This window comes from Ptiloglossa arizonensis, chromosome 8 (genome assembly GCF_051014685.1).
Source record: "Ptiloglossa arizonensis isolate GNS036 chromosome 8, iyPtiAriz1_principal, whole genome shotgun sequence".
NCBI classification, from domain to species: Eukaryota; Metazoa; Arthropoda; class Insecta; order Hymenoptera; family Colletidae; genus Ptiloglossa; species Ptiloglossa arizonensis.
The window spans coordinates 13,499,400-13,517,108 of NC_135055.1; the positions used below are offsets into that span (position 1 = coordinate 13,499,400).

Below are 17,709 nucleotides of genomic sequence, written 5' to 3' on the forward strand. Positions count from 1 at the left end.
TAGTTTGCGATAGTTTTGATGTTTGATGTTTGCGAACTCGTTCGTTCTTTGCTTCGGTCACCTCTACTTGTTGCATATGCAAGTGACTGACCATGCAGCTGATCGAAACGGTCACTTGTCGTCTTCTGGTATGTCAGCTTCCAGGGAAAAATATTTCGACCATAGAGGTGTGTACAAAAACGCATAGATACTTCGGATCGGTACTTTCGACAGTACCGATCATCTTTCTCTTGATTCAAGTTTGCATCGCTTTTTCTCCAATTTTGTCTCGTTTTGTTCGATAATTGCTCGACAGAACTAAACGAGGAGATCGAAGGAACTATGATCCCTTCTATCTCCTCGGTTTAATAATTTCCATTGTAATGCCTGTATATCTACGCTTGCAGTAACCCCCTCGTGGTGAAACTTGGTAATCGATATTACTTACTAAGAACGATCCTTCGATGTGGATTAACCGAGTTAATCGTCTACGAACTTAGACCAGTCTCCTATGATATAACAACAAACGTAGATATTGAAACACATAGACCTTTTGCGTGAAAATATATAAATTTTTCAATATTTAAATGAAACGTAAGACTAGAAATGTAAAAATTTGAACAATTTAAAAAAATTCACTCTTAGTAGACTTTCTTTACTCCTTTGTTTCTCTTTCTTATTCTAGTCCTATATTATAAGGTAAAGAAAGAGATATTGTACTTTTCGTTAAATTGAAAACTAACTATTATTAAAACACTATCCGACACTGATAGAACAGGTAGCGCATAGAATATCATCCGAAGCTACTTCTTTCAATTCTAACCACTAATGTCGCTACGAGCTTATTCCATTTTAGAACCGATAACATTGCACTTATCACCGAAATGGCAACAAGGTTCCAAAACTTTCCGAGTTCCGCATTACATTCCCCCATTGCATAGGTCTAATTCTCTATCACACCTGTGATAACACGAAACACATACAGTTCTCCTTTTTACCGATAACCAGTCACCTGTCTCGATCGATCGTGCACCAACAGCCGATATAAAAATTCCTACCGTAGAAATTCGATCGATAAAAATCATACACGTGGCATCGATACAACAGTCCCACAGAATGGCGCACCATTCGAAGGAACTGGTCAATCCGCGATCAAATATATCGAATTCTACAAAATACCGCGTCGCGATCTCTGTAATCTGGAGGCGCGGATAATCCTCGCCGAAATGAGGAAATGGAAAAAGTATTCTTCCAAGAAGTGCCATATCGAGCACGGAACAAAGATCACCGAGCCGTGGCCGGTGCAAAATTTACCTTCCTGTTTAGCCCGATAACGATCTATTTCTCTCTTTCGCTTCCCCCCTCTTTTTCTCTCTCTCTCTCTCTCTCTCTCTCTTTCTCTCTGTCTTTCTTTCCGTGTTGCTTTTTCTTTAGATGCATGCAATGCGTACGATAATGCAGCGGGCGTAGGTGCATCCACGTGCACGTGTGGGTGTAGCTTTGTACGTGGAACATGGAGAGTCTGCATAGATATATTCGAAGAGATAGGAGAATGAGCGCCGTAAGACGCAAACGCGCTACGATCTGCGAGCGAGCCTGCATGCGAATGCGTTCCATAATTGGCCGAACCCGCTGGAACTTCCTACGATTATATGAGTTATTATACCGAGATTATGCAAATTCGGCGGTGGATCGAGATCGACCGAGTTCGCGCCCATTGCTTCGGTATCCCGAAGTGATTTTTGCGAAACGTTTCCCTGAATTCGTCAAAACGTCGTAATTCGTCGCGGTTCGTTTCACTGTCCGAGGTTGAGCCGCGTTCGCGATAAATACGCGATTGAATACGTAACGATGATCAACCAATGGAGAAGTTCATCGAAACTCGAGAAAATACTAAACGGTAGAAGAAATTCATTTCATTTATCGATGACGTATACGAGTATTCATCGTAAGATGAATAATAATAATAGTAGTAGTATTAATAATAATAATAATAATAATAATGATATGTATAATTGGTTAGTAGTAAAATATAATTTACTTATTTATGTCGATATTTAACGAGTCGAGCTCAATTTTTCACGAAAGTTATAATAACGCAAAGAACATTGAATAAGACATCGCGAAAGAAATATTTTGTAAAATATCTTGTATAAATACCTCTTGATAGATTGCCCCAGATTATTTAAAATAAAATTGAAAGATGCTAACGACTCGACAAAAATGACAAAATTGAAAACATATACGTGTATATAGACATTCTTAATACACATCGAACAACGTTACAAAACCATTCAAACATTTTTTTTCCAAAGAGTCTGTTCATTGAATAAGAAAATTGTTACAAGCAACCTATCGTAGAGAAGCGCAATTCTGATTTACAGAAGACTCTCGACTCGCGGCAGACACGAACCGAAAATTGCACAATGCGTACAAAGTTATTTAATTCCCTACCTCCCTATTTGCAAACAGCTGTTTTACAGAAGACAAGGGACACTTTATACGCGTCGGACACGTATTGGAAAAGTATACAACGCGCGCAAAGTTATGTAATTTTCGACTTCCCTGTTTGCGCACTCCTGATTCAGAGAAGAAAAGAAACACTCTACACGTGGCAGATACGAACGGAAAAACTATACAACGCGTATGAAGTTGTTTAGTTTCCAACTTCCCTTTTCGCGCACTCCTGATTCACAGAAGAAAAAGAACACTCTACGCGTGACAGATACGAATTAAACACAAAAGTAGAACGCCTATGAAGTTGCTCGATCCTCGACTTCCCTGTTCGTACATTCCTAATTCACGGAAGAAGAAATTATTTACTCTACGCGCGGTAAATTTGAACGAGAAAGATCGTACAACGCGTTCAAGGTCATTTCACTCTAAACTTCCCTTTCTGTGTACGAGCATCTTTATCGGAGCTTCGAACAATAAAGTCTAAATGATCGCGAATGATCATCACCGATGTTGGTTATTCGAAAGTTAACGATCGTTCGACGAGTCAGGCTATCGACAGCAATCGGGCTATCGAACCGGAGCGGTGGCGCAACTGATAACGGCTATTCGATCCACTCGACGTGAAAATTTGATGTCGTGATAAAGTTACGTAGATTACCAGGGGAAGCAAGTGTTGGCTAACTGTAACAAACGATACGATATCGCAGTTTGTTACCAGTTCGAAACTACAGGCTGTCCAACGGTTCGTTCCTCTCCCCGATTGTTGAAATTTCACGTGGAGGCTACCGCTTCTCTTTTATTCTTCTTTTCTTTTTTTTCCGTTTTTTTTTTTTTTCAAGGTCCGCCTGCGGTTTCCCTTTCGAGTAATAACATCGTGTCATAGAACGTTGTGCCACGACGCGATTATTCTGCCACGCTGATTCGAAATCTTCGTTGATTACGGTCTCTAGCAATTTATACACGGTTGCCGACCAGTTGCCAGGAAATTAGTAAACGCGCCCGATTCTACGATAAATTGGAACAACGTTCGCGTGTAATAATACACTCGACCCTCTTGTAACACGGTACTCGGAAAATATTTCGTTGTGACACGGTGGAAAAATTACGACACTCCTGTAACGCGAGATTCTTGTAACACGGTTTCCCTATAGCCTGAGTACTTAACGAACTTGGACGACCTTGAGTGCAAAACGAGAAAATTACGAAAAATTACCGCACTGTGTTTACCGTTCATTCTTTGTTTCATTTCTTACACTTTGTCACCTTACTCTCGAGGAATGTTGGATATTTGAGAGATTTTGAAAAATATAAATATATACGCTATATTTGTATTTATTTGCGCGATATAACGCGTATAAATATTTATATCAGTGATCTCTTCTTGCGTGAATACACGTGTCGCCATTTTTCAATCACAGAGCCCAAAGAATAGAATTTCACGACCTACTCTAAAATGCTATGAAAAAAGAGGGTCGTGCAATAACGTAAAATTGTCCTCAAACATTGACAGAGCATTCATGTGTGCAAGACGTAAAGTCACTAGCTACTGAAGAATTAAAAAATAAATATAGGTCACGCTGCATACAGTAGGTTCAGATCAGATTTAAATTCGCTTGTTGCAATTGACTCCAATCTGCTCAGAAATTTGTTTCTATTTCTTAATTGAGTCGAAGAAGGCTACAAGTTCAAAATTAACCGTTTCCACACAACGTAACAAACTTTACTAACTAAAATAGCATATCAGTGCAAATCCAAAATTAGCGATATTTAAATGATCCCAAATTCGTAAAATGTATAAAACTACGCGTTGCAATCGAGAACGGTGCAAAGGAAGTACCCCGTACCCGTTTCTCAGGTTGTCCCTCGAGGTTAACGAGCGCAAAGATTCATTTTTTCGAATATCTCAATACGTGGTTTCTGAATTTATACATTAGTTCGATTCGTCTACACGATTATTTTTAATTTCTCAACGCTCGCACTTTTCATCGTGGTCCCGCGTTGATACGAACGAAATCATCCAATAAGAAAGTATTTCTCGTTGGGCCCGCCATTTCGATTACCCAGACAGTTGAGCGACGTTACGCGAGTACGCACTTTATTAAAGATATAATTCGCCGCAAGTGGCGTCGAGCGTAACAGATCCTTTTTCTCCGACTAACAAGAATGTCCGATTACGACAGACAGGATAATAACTCAACGCTTCGTAATCAGCCTCGTATCGCAGGCGGATCTTTAATAAGCAGGACCAGCTCGGAGTTGCACAAACTTACGTGCGTTTCGACAGACATCCTGTCCAACTGAGTTGTGGTTCCGTATTTACTCCGACGGATCGGTGGTATCGATCGAAGCGAAAAATTGTTGCATCTTGTGTAAGGAACACGTTTCTCGAAAGTCACGCGATTGGTGCTCAACATCCTAGAAACTTTATAATCTCGACAAAATTAACGACAATTCCGAAAATTATGAACCACTTTGACTCGGTTACAGACAGTTACTTTCGTTTTGAATTCGAAACGAAACGGACCAAACTTATATACGATGTAACCTCGATAAATGTAACAGGAGAACCTCGTTTATAGTACTTACAAGCGACAGATACGATAGAAGGTGAAAATAACAGATAGGAGTAACTGTAGCTCGCAGAACTGGACAACAAATAATTATTCTTCGCTCTGTAACCGATTATTAAAAGTAATTATGGTAATGGTAACCATTAATCTGTCTTAATCGTCAGTAATATTTATAGCTCGTGGTCGTAAATCTGTGATCGTAATGTATAGTCTGCAATTTCTTAATGAACGACTCGGCTTTTATTAGCTTCTTTCCCTGCCATTTTTATAATTAACTTATTAGTTCAATCGAATCGTAAATGTAATCACTTGGTGATTAATTATCGGGTTGATCGTATCTGATAATTACATTGGCTGCAATTATCGATGGTATTCATTAATCATAATCATTCATCACTGACTTCGTTACATAGTAATCATAATCGAATACATTAGGCCTAAGACTGGTAGGTAGCGAGAATACATCGTATAAGTAGAGCTGCTCATTGGATTCGTTACCTCGATCGTTACACGAACCCCGATACTTGCAGGATATATCAGCCCTGTGTTCCCACAATTATCGAGATACTACTTTACTATACCTAAGCACCGAAGAAAATGGTTCGTTAAGTTTCCTTAAATTTCCTTAAAGTTCTTTAAATTTCTATCTAAAAATGACTTGAATCTTTTTCTACAGTTTTTCATTTTATGCATATTTAAGGAACAAATTAAACAACATTGCACTCCAGAAGTGTACCAAGAAGTGCAACGCAGTATTTTTTCCCTTCGACTTAACTAAGGAAACTGAACGCGTTGTTTTAATACGTTGGAAAATATCCCACGATGCATATCAAGATAATAAAAGGTGGATAATTTTTTAACCTATTATTCCACAAAGACTCAAAAGGGAAAAATTCAAAATTGCCCCCCCGCCCTCCGATTTTAACGCGCTTTTGCAAGACGGTGGAATATATAAATCCCTGAAAGCATTCGTAGAATATTAAACTAGTAAATACTCGATAATTTTCGAGATAATTTTAGATACGATTTACATATCTTAGATTATACAATATGTATATCAGCCTATTATCGACGTAACGCGAATGCAAAATAGAATAATTACTCGCTGAACTTGATCGTACCGGAGTGAAACGATGCACTCTTGGATGAGTTGAAGTTAAAAATAACACACTCTTGTACAATATTAACCAACGGTGATCGAGGAACTACGGTAAAAGGTATTCTTTTGTTCGTTAGCGAAGAATACCGTATTCGCTTGAACGAAAGACAAAACAATCGGTTCTGCTTGAATTATTTATTTCTACGCGATCATCGAGTATCTGCGCTCGATGTTTCGCACATCGCAACGGTGAGCTGTCGTCTATCAGTCATCCTGCAAAAGAACGTTCGAATCGGAGGTGCACAGGTCGGGTCCTTTCCTCGTTAGTTCGTTAAAACCATTCAGCGATCCCAGAAGTTACGACACGTTCGAAAAAGCAGCCCGAGTGACATTTACGACACGTCCAATTAAATTAGCCACCGGTGGAAGCATATCTCGCTCAATTATACAGTTTCTTTTCGTCGTCCACTTAAGCCTCGGTTTCTCGTCCCGTTTGCAACGCGCGGTACAAAACGCGAATGCGCGCTCAAACGATCGTCCAAACGGTTAGGGATGGGAGGGAGGTACGGTGGGGTGGCACGGAGAAATTTTTATATCCTCCTCGCTCGTACCGTACCGTTTCTTGCTCGTTCGTAGATCCCGGTGTTGGCGTTTCACGGTTTATTCCTTTCATCGCGGATAATTCGATTCGTAGCACCTGTACCCTTGTCGTCGCGACCGCATCAACGATCGAGATTCTGTCGTTACCTCGAACGAAATGAAACCGTCCAACGAGCCTCGAGATACTTTAATCGCTGTAATAACGGAACCGATTCTTCTTGCGAGCGGTTTTTTGCGCGACAGCGATTGAAACTCACGGCCGATCGACTCGCAAAGGGATTGAGTCGTGTTTGCTGAAGCGTAATTAACTGAAATCCACGCCGGATTTGCGTCCGAGATCGTTTTTATGCAATTTTCAGCCACGAGGGAACCGATTCGTTACGTTTGCTCAAATTCTCGCCGCGCTACGGATTTCCAAACGATACATTTTTTGTCTATTCGGATACTTGATGATACCAAGGACTGAGACTGCAACGTCCTTCTGCGGGAAGAATATCGTGACGATTTTAGGTACTTCGAGGGTATCTGGGAAGAAAATTAAAGGTAACTAGGAGAGCAACGAGAGTTGAGATATATTATTATTAGGCGATGATTTCAGGTACTTCGAGGGTATCTGGGGAGAAAATTAAAGGTAACTTGGAGAGTAAAGAGGGTTGATAGATTAATATTAGAAATAATTTAAATGACCTCGTTTAACTTGTGCCTGAACTCTTTCGAATAATTTTGTAGCGAACAATATATATTTACACACGTTTCGTGTGTATAAGTATACAAATACGTTATCCAGAACTGGAACATAATGTATAAATTTCACAATTCAAAGGGTTTGAAAGTTGTCATATTCACCAGTTGGTTCTCTAATTGTACAAACTGATCCAATCGAATGGTCATTTGTTGTTCGATCCACTGATAGTTATTGCGAAAATTCAATATAGATTTATTGTTCATTATTGTGATCTATTGAATTGAGATTAGTTGGTAAATAATATCGAGCATGGAAAATTCTGACTGATATAACGAATCTGTAATAAACGTGGGCAGAAGATAGTAATCTCCCACTCGTGGAAAGATATCGCTACAAGTAAGTAGTTGCACCCTTTGCAGATGGTACGGATTCAACTGTACATCATGCGGTATTCTCCGAACAATCGCGTGTCCCACGTCCTTCATTCTTGCAATCATTCGAGTGCTATCCCTATCATTTCGGCCGATGCGATTGAGGACCCGCCCTTCCGAATCTACAGACGCGTTCTAGATCTACCACCGATAGAAATACATCTTCGAAACGAGCCAGTATCCCGCCGACGTTCGTGCATTCTTTAGAACAGTGATTTTTAGAGTAGGAGTGAAGGCACCTTATAGTCCAAAAGGAGCGAGAAACGAAATGTTGAACATTGAGAAGTATACAAAATTTTGAACGTAAATACGTGATAAATCTTGAACGTAGCGAAATATCGAATATTTTAAACGTAGAAAAGTATGGAAAATTTTGATTTTAGATATATTTGGAAAATTTTTAACGAAGATAAAATTGGAAAATTGACGTGGATAAATTTAGAAAACTTTAAATATAGGGAACTTTGAATGTTGAAAAATATGAAAGAATGTCGAACGTGGAAAGAAATGTATTGTAATAATTGAAACATTTCTTTTTGTTTTCGATGATTTTTCTGGTTTTCTACTATAAAATTCAAGCACAAATTTTCCTAGAATTCTATTAGAAATATTGAAGATATTCTGACTAAGGTTCGGAATAAGGTTGACCTACAATTCGTTTACTGTATCAAACGGAAGAAATGTTTGGACAAACTTTATTATTTTTTTGTTGATCGACAAATTTTTCCACAAAAATATTCTCACATGATTTGATGCAACCTGTACACGTAGATACATTCTTTAATTTCCACTTCATCTTCTTCGTGCTGAAACGATGTGTTTAGTAATTGCACAATTTGTTGCTGCAGGCTGGTATGCTGGAAAATGTCAAATTGTCGTGAATTACGTAGCAACCTCTCATAATGCATCGATGAATACACTGTAAGTCGATGTTGACTCTAATGATACGTAATATTTGTCTACGAACCGACGCTTTTATTTCTCTGTTTCTTCCGGTATAATTATGTTCGAAAATATAGTATTCTTTGACTTATACGGTCACATTTTCGAGTGGTCGGTACCAAATGCCGTGTAATATTTTTCCATTTCGTGTAAAGTTGCAATGGCATCGTGCATGAACTAGTTTCACGTGTCAGACGTTAAATATTAATGAAATGGTAAATAATTTTGTAGCCCATTGAAAGTAAAAATATATACATTTTCTGATAACACATCTTTTCATAAATCGTGAAGATCGACACGACTGATACTTCCATATACTTTCTACTTCAATTAAGCGTGAGTCGTTCTTTCGGCAACAACAAAAATGGTAAATCTTTGCAATATATTCTTTTTAAAAAATTGTTGAATCTACTCGATGACTTAATCACGAACGATACAAATCGAACGCACAATTCGGTACATTTTTTCAACAGATTCACGTCGTAGAAGAAATTCTAATACCCTAAAAGTTTTCACAAAGTTTTCACAAAATTTTCACAAAATTCCAAAGACTCTCGAATGTGCATTATAAAGCGAAGTGTGCGTAGAAATGTCCAGTTTCTTAAACTCGATCTTCCCCGGATTGAAATATTTATACTCGTTGCAAAACCTCGAGATATATATATTCGAAATCTCCAAGTTTTTACGTAATACTCGACATCGCGCAGCTTCGTGGAGCAGTTTTTTTTTTCGATTCGTTCCTGTAAATCCGAAGTTTCCGCAACGTTCGACACAAAGGAAGGCAACGAATCGCTCCAACGGCGCGGAAACCGCAAAATGTTGGGTGAAAAACTCGAAATCGAACGTTAACGCTGTTTTTCTGGCCGGTGGGTAATAATTTCAATGTAAGCGTTTTCGATAATGCGCTGCGTTTAACGTAAAAGTGAAAATGCTCCTGGAAGCACGGAAGCGTAACCGGATAATGACGTGACCAGTACGCGCTTGCACCGACGAAACAAATTACGAAATCGCTTCTTTTTCCGTCGCTGGCTCGTTCCCTGTTCCTTTTCGTCGATGAGAACGAGATTCGATTAAATGTCATTTCGCAAAGACCTGAAACGGCCCCGACACTCGCTGGACGGGTATCGATTAATCGTATCTATGGAAGGTCTGAAAAGTCAGCCTGGTAATTTTCCTCCGGTACCTTGAGCGATTTTGTAACATCGCTGCATCGATAATCGAACGATTAACGAAGTTTGTTTCGTGTCAACCGGATAATGAAATTTCTTACGTAAATTAACCTCTCGAATCGAGCAATCATTTTCATACCCATTGTGCAATTCATTCGGGGAAAATGTAGATAGCGATGAAATTACAGCCACTCCGATTGGAGAATAATTTTTGCAGCCGTTGTGTGATTCAACTTCGCGAAATATAGCAATGAAATTAAACTTCTCCAATTGTAAGATCATTTTTATTAGCCATTGTGTGATCGAACTTTGTGCAATGGAGTAGCGAAATTAAAGACTCTCGAAGTGGAAAATAATGTTTCTAGATATTCTCGTGGTTCGATTTAACGAGGTACAGTGGGAAAATTAATCTCTCGAATTTAACAATAATTTTTTCTCACTCATTGCCTCGATATTAATCGATTCATTTACGTATAAATATGTACGAAAGAATTTCTTCTTCGAGCGATAAAATAAAATTCGTGCAATTAGAGGGTTGAGACTCTTCTCGATGGTGTTTTCTTCGTTGGGACGGGTAACCATTAATTTCATGGGGGACTCGGTAAAAGCGATCCAGGTTATATTAAATTAATCAGTTAAGGGATTTAGTATTGTCGTAAATGATTCAAACGTTCGCTTTTATTATGATTGCTGATTGCTGGTTAAGAATCTATACAATTGATAGATCGATGAAAGATCGAATCTATTTAACCTTTAAAATTATTGTTTTCTGAACGAACTAGTAATTTCGTAGCTAATAAATTCTAGAGCTACGAAAGTGACTTATCTAACTCTAGACATTATTAAACTCTCGACGAAATTCCAATGCTAACGTAAAAGCTACATAAAACACGATAATATACCTACAATCGGAATATGCAATACACGTTATCGATAACCTCTGCAAACCCGTGCTTTTACAATTTTCGTTAGATTTTCTACTAAGAGTAAACAGGTTGCAAACTTTAAAATTTAACTATGCCTCGTTTCGTCAATTTTTTGTCAATTTTCTACACGCTCCTCTTCGTACTTGTATTATTTTTTATCCGGTACGTAAAAGGATGTAATCGTTCAAACGAGTAAACTAAAACGAAAATAAATTATTATCACAAGATGGTATTCATCCTGCGTATTACTATCGAGTATTTACATAATGACTATCAATATCTAAGACCGTTAGAATAATTATACAGTTACGATATAATAACACGAGTCAGCCACAAGCACGGGGGTCTATCAATTTCTTTATTACACCGTGCAGAAAGAAATTGATGAACATTATCTTTCTCTACGTACGAGCCGTTCTAGAATTTCCTTCGTCCAGTCTAAACCGAGCAAACCGACCGAAACGATTTGTATCTCGGCCGACGGCCGATTTAATGAACTCGTGACGCGGTATTACGGCTCGTTTACATCGACGCGATTAAAACGACCAGGTCTATCCGATCGGACGGGACACGATGCCAGGTTCTCCGAACATTAAGCCGTGTCATTTATAATGAGCCGCGGGCCGATTAATTAGGCTCGCGCCATATTGCCAAGCAATTAATAAACCCTCATCGGTAATTACGACAGAAGCAGGGGGAGGGGAGGGGGGAGAGGTACGTTCTACGCGAGTAGTATCTCCTCGTATGATCAATTTGCGTTAGAACAGCAGCGGTTCCTGCCATCGTAACATCTGTTTGTTCGATAATTCATGAACCTCGCTATGGAACACATTCTTCTCCTAGGCACAGTCCTTGCTTTTAGGCTTATTTTATCCTTGTTTGGTCTTCTTTCTTTGTCCTTAGTTTGCGCTTACTTGTGCTCACTCTGTGCTTACTTTGCATTCACTTTGTGTTTACTTTATGCTTAGTTTGCGTTTAGTTTGCGTTTACTTTATGCTTACTTTGTACTTACTTTGCACTTACTTTGTGCTTACTTTATGCTTACTTTGTGCTTACTTTGCGTTTACTTTGTGCTTACATTGTGCTTAGTTTGCGTTTACATTGTACTTACTTTGTGCTTAGTTTGTGCTTAATTTGTGCTTACTTTGTGTTTAGTTTGTGTTTACTTTGTGCTTACTTTGTGCTTACTTTGTCCTGACTTATGCTTACTCTGTCCTTACTTTTTTCTTACTATGTCTTTACTTTCTGTTTACTTTCTCGTAGCTTTCTCCTTCCTTTACCCTTCCATTGCCCTTACTTTTTCCTTTGTTTCTCCTTACTTTCTTTCTTACTTTTCCCTCACTTTTGCAATAATTCCTCTCACCTTAAATAAAGACTAAAACCACGCTTTAAGAAGCTAAACGAAAATATGAAGAAAATATCGGATAATTTATTAAGAGAATACAAATAAAGTTATCAATAATTAGAAACGATACCTCGGAAAAATCGTACGTAAGAATATTACTAAGAAAGAGATTGTCTCTTTCTTAATAGGACTGAATTTCAAAGGTGAAACCCGATAAAATAAGTTTACAATGAATTAAATCTCCTGTTCGAACTTCGTAGGAAGTTTCTATCGACGGAAGCAACGGAGAAAGGTAACGGAACATATACCGATGTAAAAACCTCGCGTGTCAATATTATACCAGCGTGATATATTTTCGTTTCCGGGTTCATTTGCGATCGATTTTCATCGAACGAGCAACCATCGATCGCTTTAGAAAGGCCTTCTCCTTTCTCCCGGGCGATCGATGCAACGAAAAGGAAACCCAGATTTGCGCACATTGTGGTCGTGAATCAGCAATCGTACGCTGTTTTCCGATTTCGCACCGTTCCGAACACCTGCGATCGATTTTTATCCGGTTCTCATTGCCAATCCTTCCTCGAAGGTTTTATTTTCGTCATTGCACGCTCGAATGCGCGGCAAAATTATTTCGCAATCCTGCACCTTTCTCGCGAACGCGCAACGATCGCCGATCGATTGTTGGTAAAAGTAAATAGAATTGTAACAAGTACGATTTATCCGTCGCGAACGAAGAACGGTCAATTTTGCGATGTAAATAATTAGACGAAATCTTGGATCGAACAACGAAAAGGTAACTAATAACCGAGGTAGTATGAGTGTTTCTTTGCGGCAATAAATACGGAAAAACGGATGTTTACTTTGCGAAAAGTAAAAATATATTTATCAATGTAAACCATATTTTGCTTAGAAACTTAGTGTTTCAAGATAGGGTTACTTTGCGAAAAGGATATAATTTTTTGAACGTACGACACGGTTATTTTCTTACATGGAATTCAATTTTGTAAACGATTATGTATTAAACTGGAGTAAGTGTGTTTTAATGGCGGGGAATTGCTCGTATACTATCAATTGCGATCATCTTGATCGGGAGAAGGGGGAGTTATCTATATTATAAATAGGATAATTTATTACAAAGACCGAGATAATGGGGGCGTAGCAAATAATGTTGTTAAAGATAATTTAGAATGTAAAATAAGAATTCGCGTTTGGAGAAAAGATACAGTGCAACGTTAAAGACCTTTCTTCGTGCAATAATTTAATACCACGCGTTCTGCAACAATGTTTATGTCTCGGTTTGGAACACCTTAACGGAAAAGGAAAATAAGAACATTTTTTTCCACTCGCAGGTTTATCTACCTTTTTGCGACCCTTTTTTTTCCGTTATTAGAGCCAAGAAGTCGTAGAGCAAGCGGTGTTATTTATACCATCTTTTGTGCGTTCAATATAATCACGAATAAACGAACCAAGGTAGTTTAGTTTTTGTCATAATTTCGCCTTTCTCCGGCGATTTCTTAATAATCCGCGACCATGGAACATAACGATCAGCCATCTTGCGTATATTAAGATCACAGGATTAGATCCTCGGCGCTTAGCCTTTCGTTTACGTTCAACGTTGCCCCTTTTATTCTTATAAAACTGAACGTTTTAGCTGTCCGCCGTTCGCACGATTGTTATTCACTGCGATGCAATAATTTCTCATTAGACTCGAAACTATATACGCCGAGAAACTATTTCAATACGGTTAAGAATCCTTCATCGCGGTCGCTACAAAAGGCAATAACCATTTTAAGATCTTCCCTGACACGTGTAATGCAACGTTCATTACCATTCAATGCAGAAACCTATAGTTCGGAATTGATGCGATACGATAATACAGTGAAATTAATTGAGAATTGTCGATATCAATTTTTTCAGTTTCAAGAGTGTACCGGAACGAGTAAAAAATATATTAAACCGTTCGAACGAACGGTCCTCCGAGAGATGATCAGAGTAGTTAAGTTTAATTCATCAACGAACATCTCTCATGATGGATATCGTTCTTATTTTTTAATTATATCTGCCACTGCAACGAGAATTGACAACATGTACCATTACATCGTTGCGTAGGTTACCGTAATCGATCATTTTTATCGAAAGCAAACTAATATAATTTACGACGCATTCTTTGTTTTTCTTTTTTTATGTACACGTACAAAGTTGCATCAACTGCCGATGATTAATTGCAATTTGTTCCGTTCGTTCGAGCTTGTTTGACAGATGTTTCGTTTGAAGGGTGCAATGATATTTTTCTTTCTATTTTTATTCAACGACTTTATTCACCATAATAAGGACAAATATATACAAATTCAAATGTTAGAAAAATTTACGTGCATTAGTATCGAAAGCAACGTCAAATTGCTATCTTGAAACCTTATCGTAATATGTCTATTGATATAACCTACATTTCGTTTAAAAAATTAGTATTTTGAGACAGATATAGCATAAAAAAATTAAAATACGAATAGCTTAACACAATCCCGGAACATCTATCGATTTGTTAAGATCTTTTCCTTTCGTTTCTATAATACATACAATCCCTCGATTATTTTTGTTCTTTCTATATAATTCCTTTTACAAAAACAATTACAAAACCTGTACAAAACATTCATTTTAATATCGATCATATTCAGTACCGACAAGTCTTCATGAAAAATACAATACACAAAAATTAACATCAACGAATAATTTATACAAAACCCGTAACAGAGATTGCTCGTCGATAAATCACGATAAATCGAATAAATCGTTTCAAAATCCTCTAGAGACTTTATTTTAATCTTTTCGAAAACATTGATTTCACATAATTTCTACATATCGTCGAATCTTTCCAAAGATGTTCGTAGCTACCGAAAACGTTCAATGTTAAATCGGATATTAAATCGATTTTAGTTCATTGCTGTCGTTGAAAGAAAAATGAAATATTTTCCAGAGGAAGATCAGTTTCCACGATGACAGCGCAGAAAATGGCAGATCCGATCGCGGTCTAGATACCTCCTACGATTACCGATGGAGAAAGGTAAGTCCAGGGAATCGATCGGTGAAGGAAGAGAGTGCTATGGTCAGACTTTCCTTGGCCGATTCGGTATCAGGTAGCCGTTTGTTCTAGCAGAACCGACACCGGTTTTCTGGGTCGCGCCTCTCACTGGCCTATACTCGCACTGGCAAAAGTGGCTATTGAATTTGCAACCAGTGCCTCGTCGGGTGAATGGGCTATCGATTCCAGATCGAATTTGTTTCTGACCTCGACAAGGATACCGGAGATCGGTTCACGTTCGTCGCCCTCGCGTTCACATTAAAGGGCCGAGGTTTGTTAACCCTTTACCATTGAAAAGTGCATCCCCCCGATCGTTTCACGGTGAAATCCTTCGGGCCGAAAAGACACTCGATTTTTCGGGAATTTTTTCCGATGGTAAAAGCCTTCGGACCGAAAAGAAAGTCGATTATTTTGGGAATTTATTCCGACGTTACGGAACGTCTGATATACATATTTTATATATGCGTACAAATTGAATAGTTTGGACAATATTTCCGCAAATTTTCATGGGAAAATGTTAACGTATATAGAAATTATAAGTATCTTCCTGGGCTTACCGAATGTTTTAAGAGCACGATGGGGTGGATTTTTACAGCTGTAATAGTTAAAATTGAATGGAATTGGAATTTTTAAACACTGGATGAATGTTGCTATCGTTAAACTTAGGAATGTTTAAAAATGTTGATTTATTCAGAAACGGCGAACTTTAAGAAGAGAATGTAGCTTTTGAGAGATTTTTTTAAGTTTTCTCAAAAAGTGTTAAGGATGGAAAATAATTCTTATGTACGAAAATGGAGTGTCATTTTGAATGTTATGTGAAAATTTTTAATCAATTAGGTGAGTAGTTTCTGAGAAAAGTTTGCCGCCTGTTTGGAGAAACCTGTTTCGAGAAAAACTCGTTTAAAGTTTAAGGATCAGAGCGCTTTAGTGAGGCACGTTCCACGGGAAACGTTATATCTTCATCAATGTTTTACATTCTGACTAAACATTTACGATCGATATTCTTAAATTGTTGAATTTTATAAAATTTCAAAAGGATGATGTTCCCCTTTAACATACATTTCTTTTCATTTATTTGCGTACAAACAAATTAACCGTAAAGTAAAAACTAGTGCTACATTATATTTGAATCATTATTCAAAATATTTCGTTACTCGGTTCAGTACATTTTATCCGAGTATTGAAATATGATAGAAGTGAAGGTAGGATCTTAGCGAAATTGTGCTTGAAGGAAAAGAAAAAGAATTTAAATAAGACAAGAAATAGTAATGATAGACGGTATCATTTGCAAAGAAATGGTTTCAGTTGACAGGGTTTGAAGTATTTAAGAGAGAAAAAGAGATGACGTAGAAGAAGAATCTCGGGGCAAAATAATTTTGAAATGCAACAGATACGGTATAAAATGATTCGGGGAGCAAGTCATAAAATAGATTTTATAAATTTTGTAAATATTATTATAACAATTACCTCGAGCTGCACACCGAAGAGATCTCGCGATCTGCCGGGTCTTGATGTTTCTAACTCCTGCATTTCGGCTTCTCTCTCGGCTAGTCCCATTTCTTCTAAATATCTAAAACAATAGAAACAGTTGTCATAATTTTTCATTTTCACTCTTAGAATTTCAATTTAATTTAAATTAACAACCCCACAAAGTCAGGTACCAAATAACATACCACATGCTGTTTAACGATAATTTTTTGTACACCTTTGGTCCACCTACCAAAAGCTGTCAGTTTTAGAGATAATTACGATTGACAGCATCGCGCAAGTTTAATTAAATTTGGAAATGGAAACCCACTCTTCTTCCAATAAAACTAAAATATTTACTTCACCAAATTCATATGCAGTATATATTATTGTTCGTGTCAGAATTAGGAAAATTAAACTCTGCCTACTTTAGGTTTAGAAATAATCATAATTTTCTAAATAGAATAATTTGATCACATTTTTAATAAATTCCAGCGTATGTTATTCAATTCGAAGTCAATAATTATAGTGCTATGTAGTCTTTGGTTACAATATATCGAAATCTTTATTCGATAGCTGCTACATTGTTAATTTCACTCATAAATGTGAAGTAACAGTAATTGTTTACAGCTACTTATTATTTTTCGGCACTTGAATAAATTCATAAGTCGTTATAATCCTATTTCAGTAAAGAATTTAAGAAACTGACAAACCACAACTATATGCATGTGTGACATCCAAATAGTTTCTAGAATTTTATTTTCGATTGGATCAAACGAGAGCATTTCTCATGGCTTCGAAAACGATAAATCATTCCACAACATTTGTGTGTCAAATTGCGGTTGGGTTGGACGATGATATATCGTCTTGTCCATTCGGTTCGAAAGGAAAATTCTAGGAGCCGCAAAATACTATAATAAACATATTACGAGCAAAGTAAGAATTACCATAATATTGATCGTATTT

The 17,709-nt window shown here is 37.6% G+C and overlaps 1 protein-coding gene across 1 annotated transcript in view; it reads right to left on the reverse strand.

The window, feature by feature from the left end:
• The window catches only part of LOC143150677 (uncharacterized), a 28,117-nt gene extending 11,284 nt beyond the window's left edge, over positions 1-16,833 (reverse strand). The window contains exon 1 of the mRNA XM_076319123.1: positions 16,744-16,833. Coding sequence (XP_076175238.1) covers positions 16,744-16,833 — 90 coding nt within the window. The remainder of the gene's footprint in view (positions 1-16,743) is intronic.
• Positions 16,834-17,709: the final 876 nt, after the last annotated feature.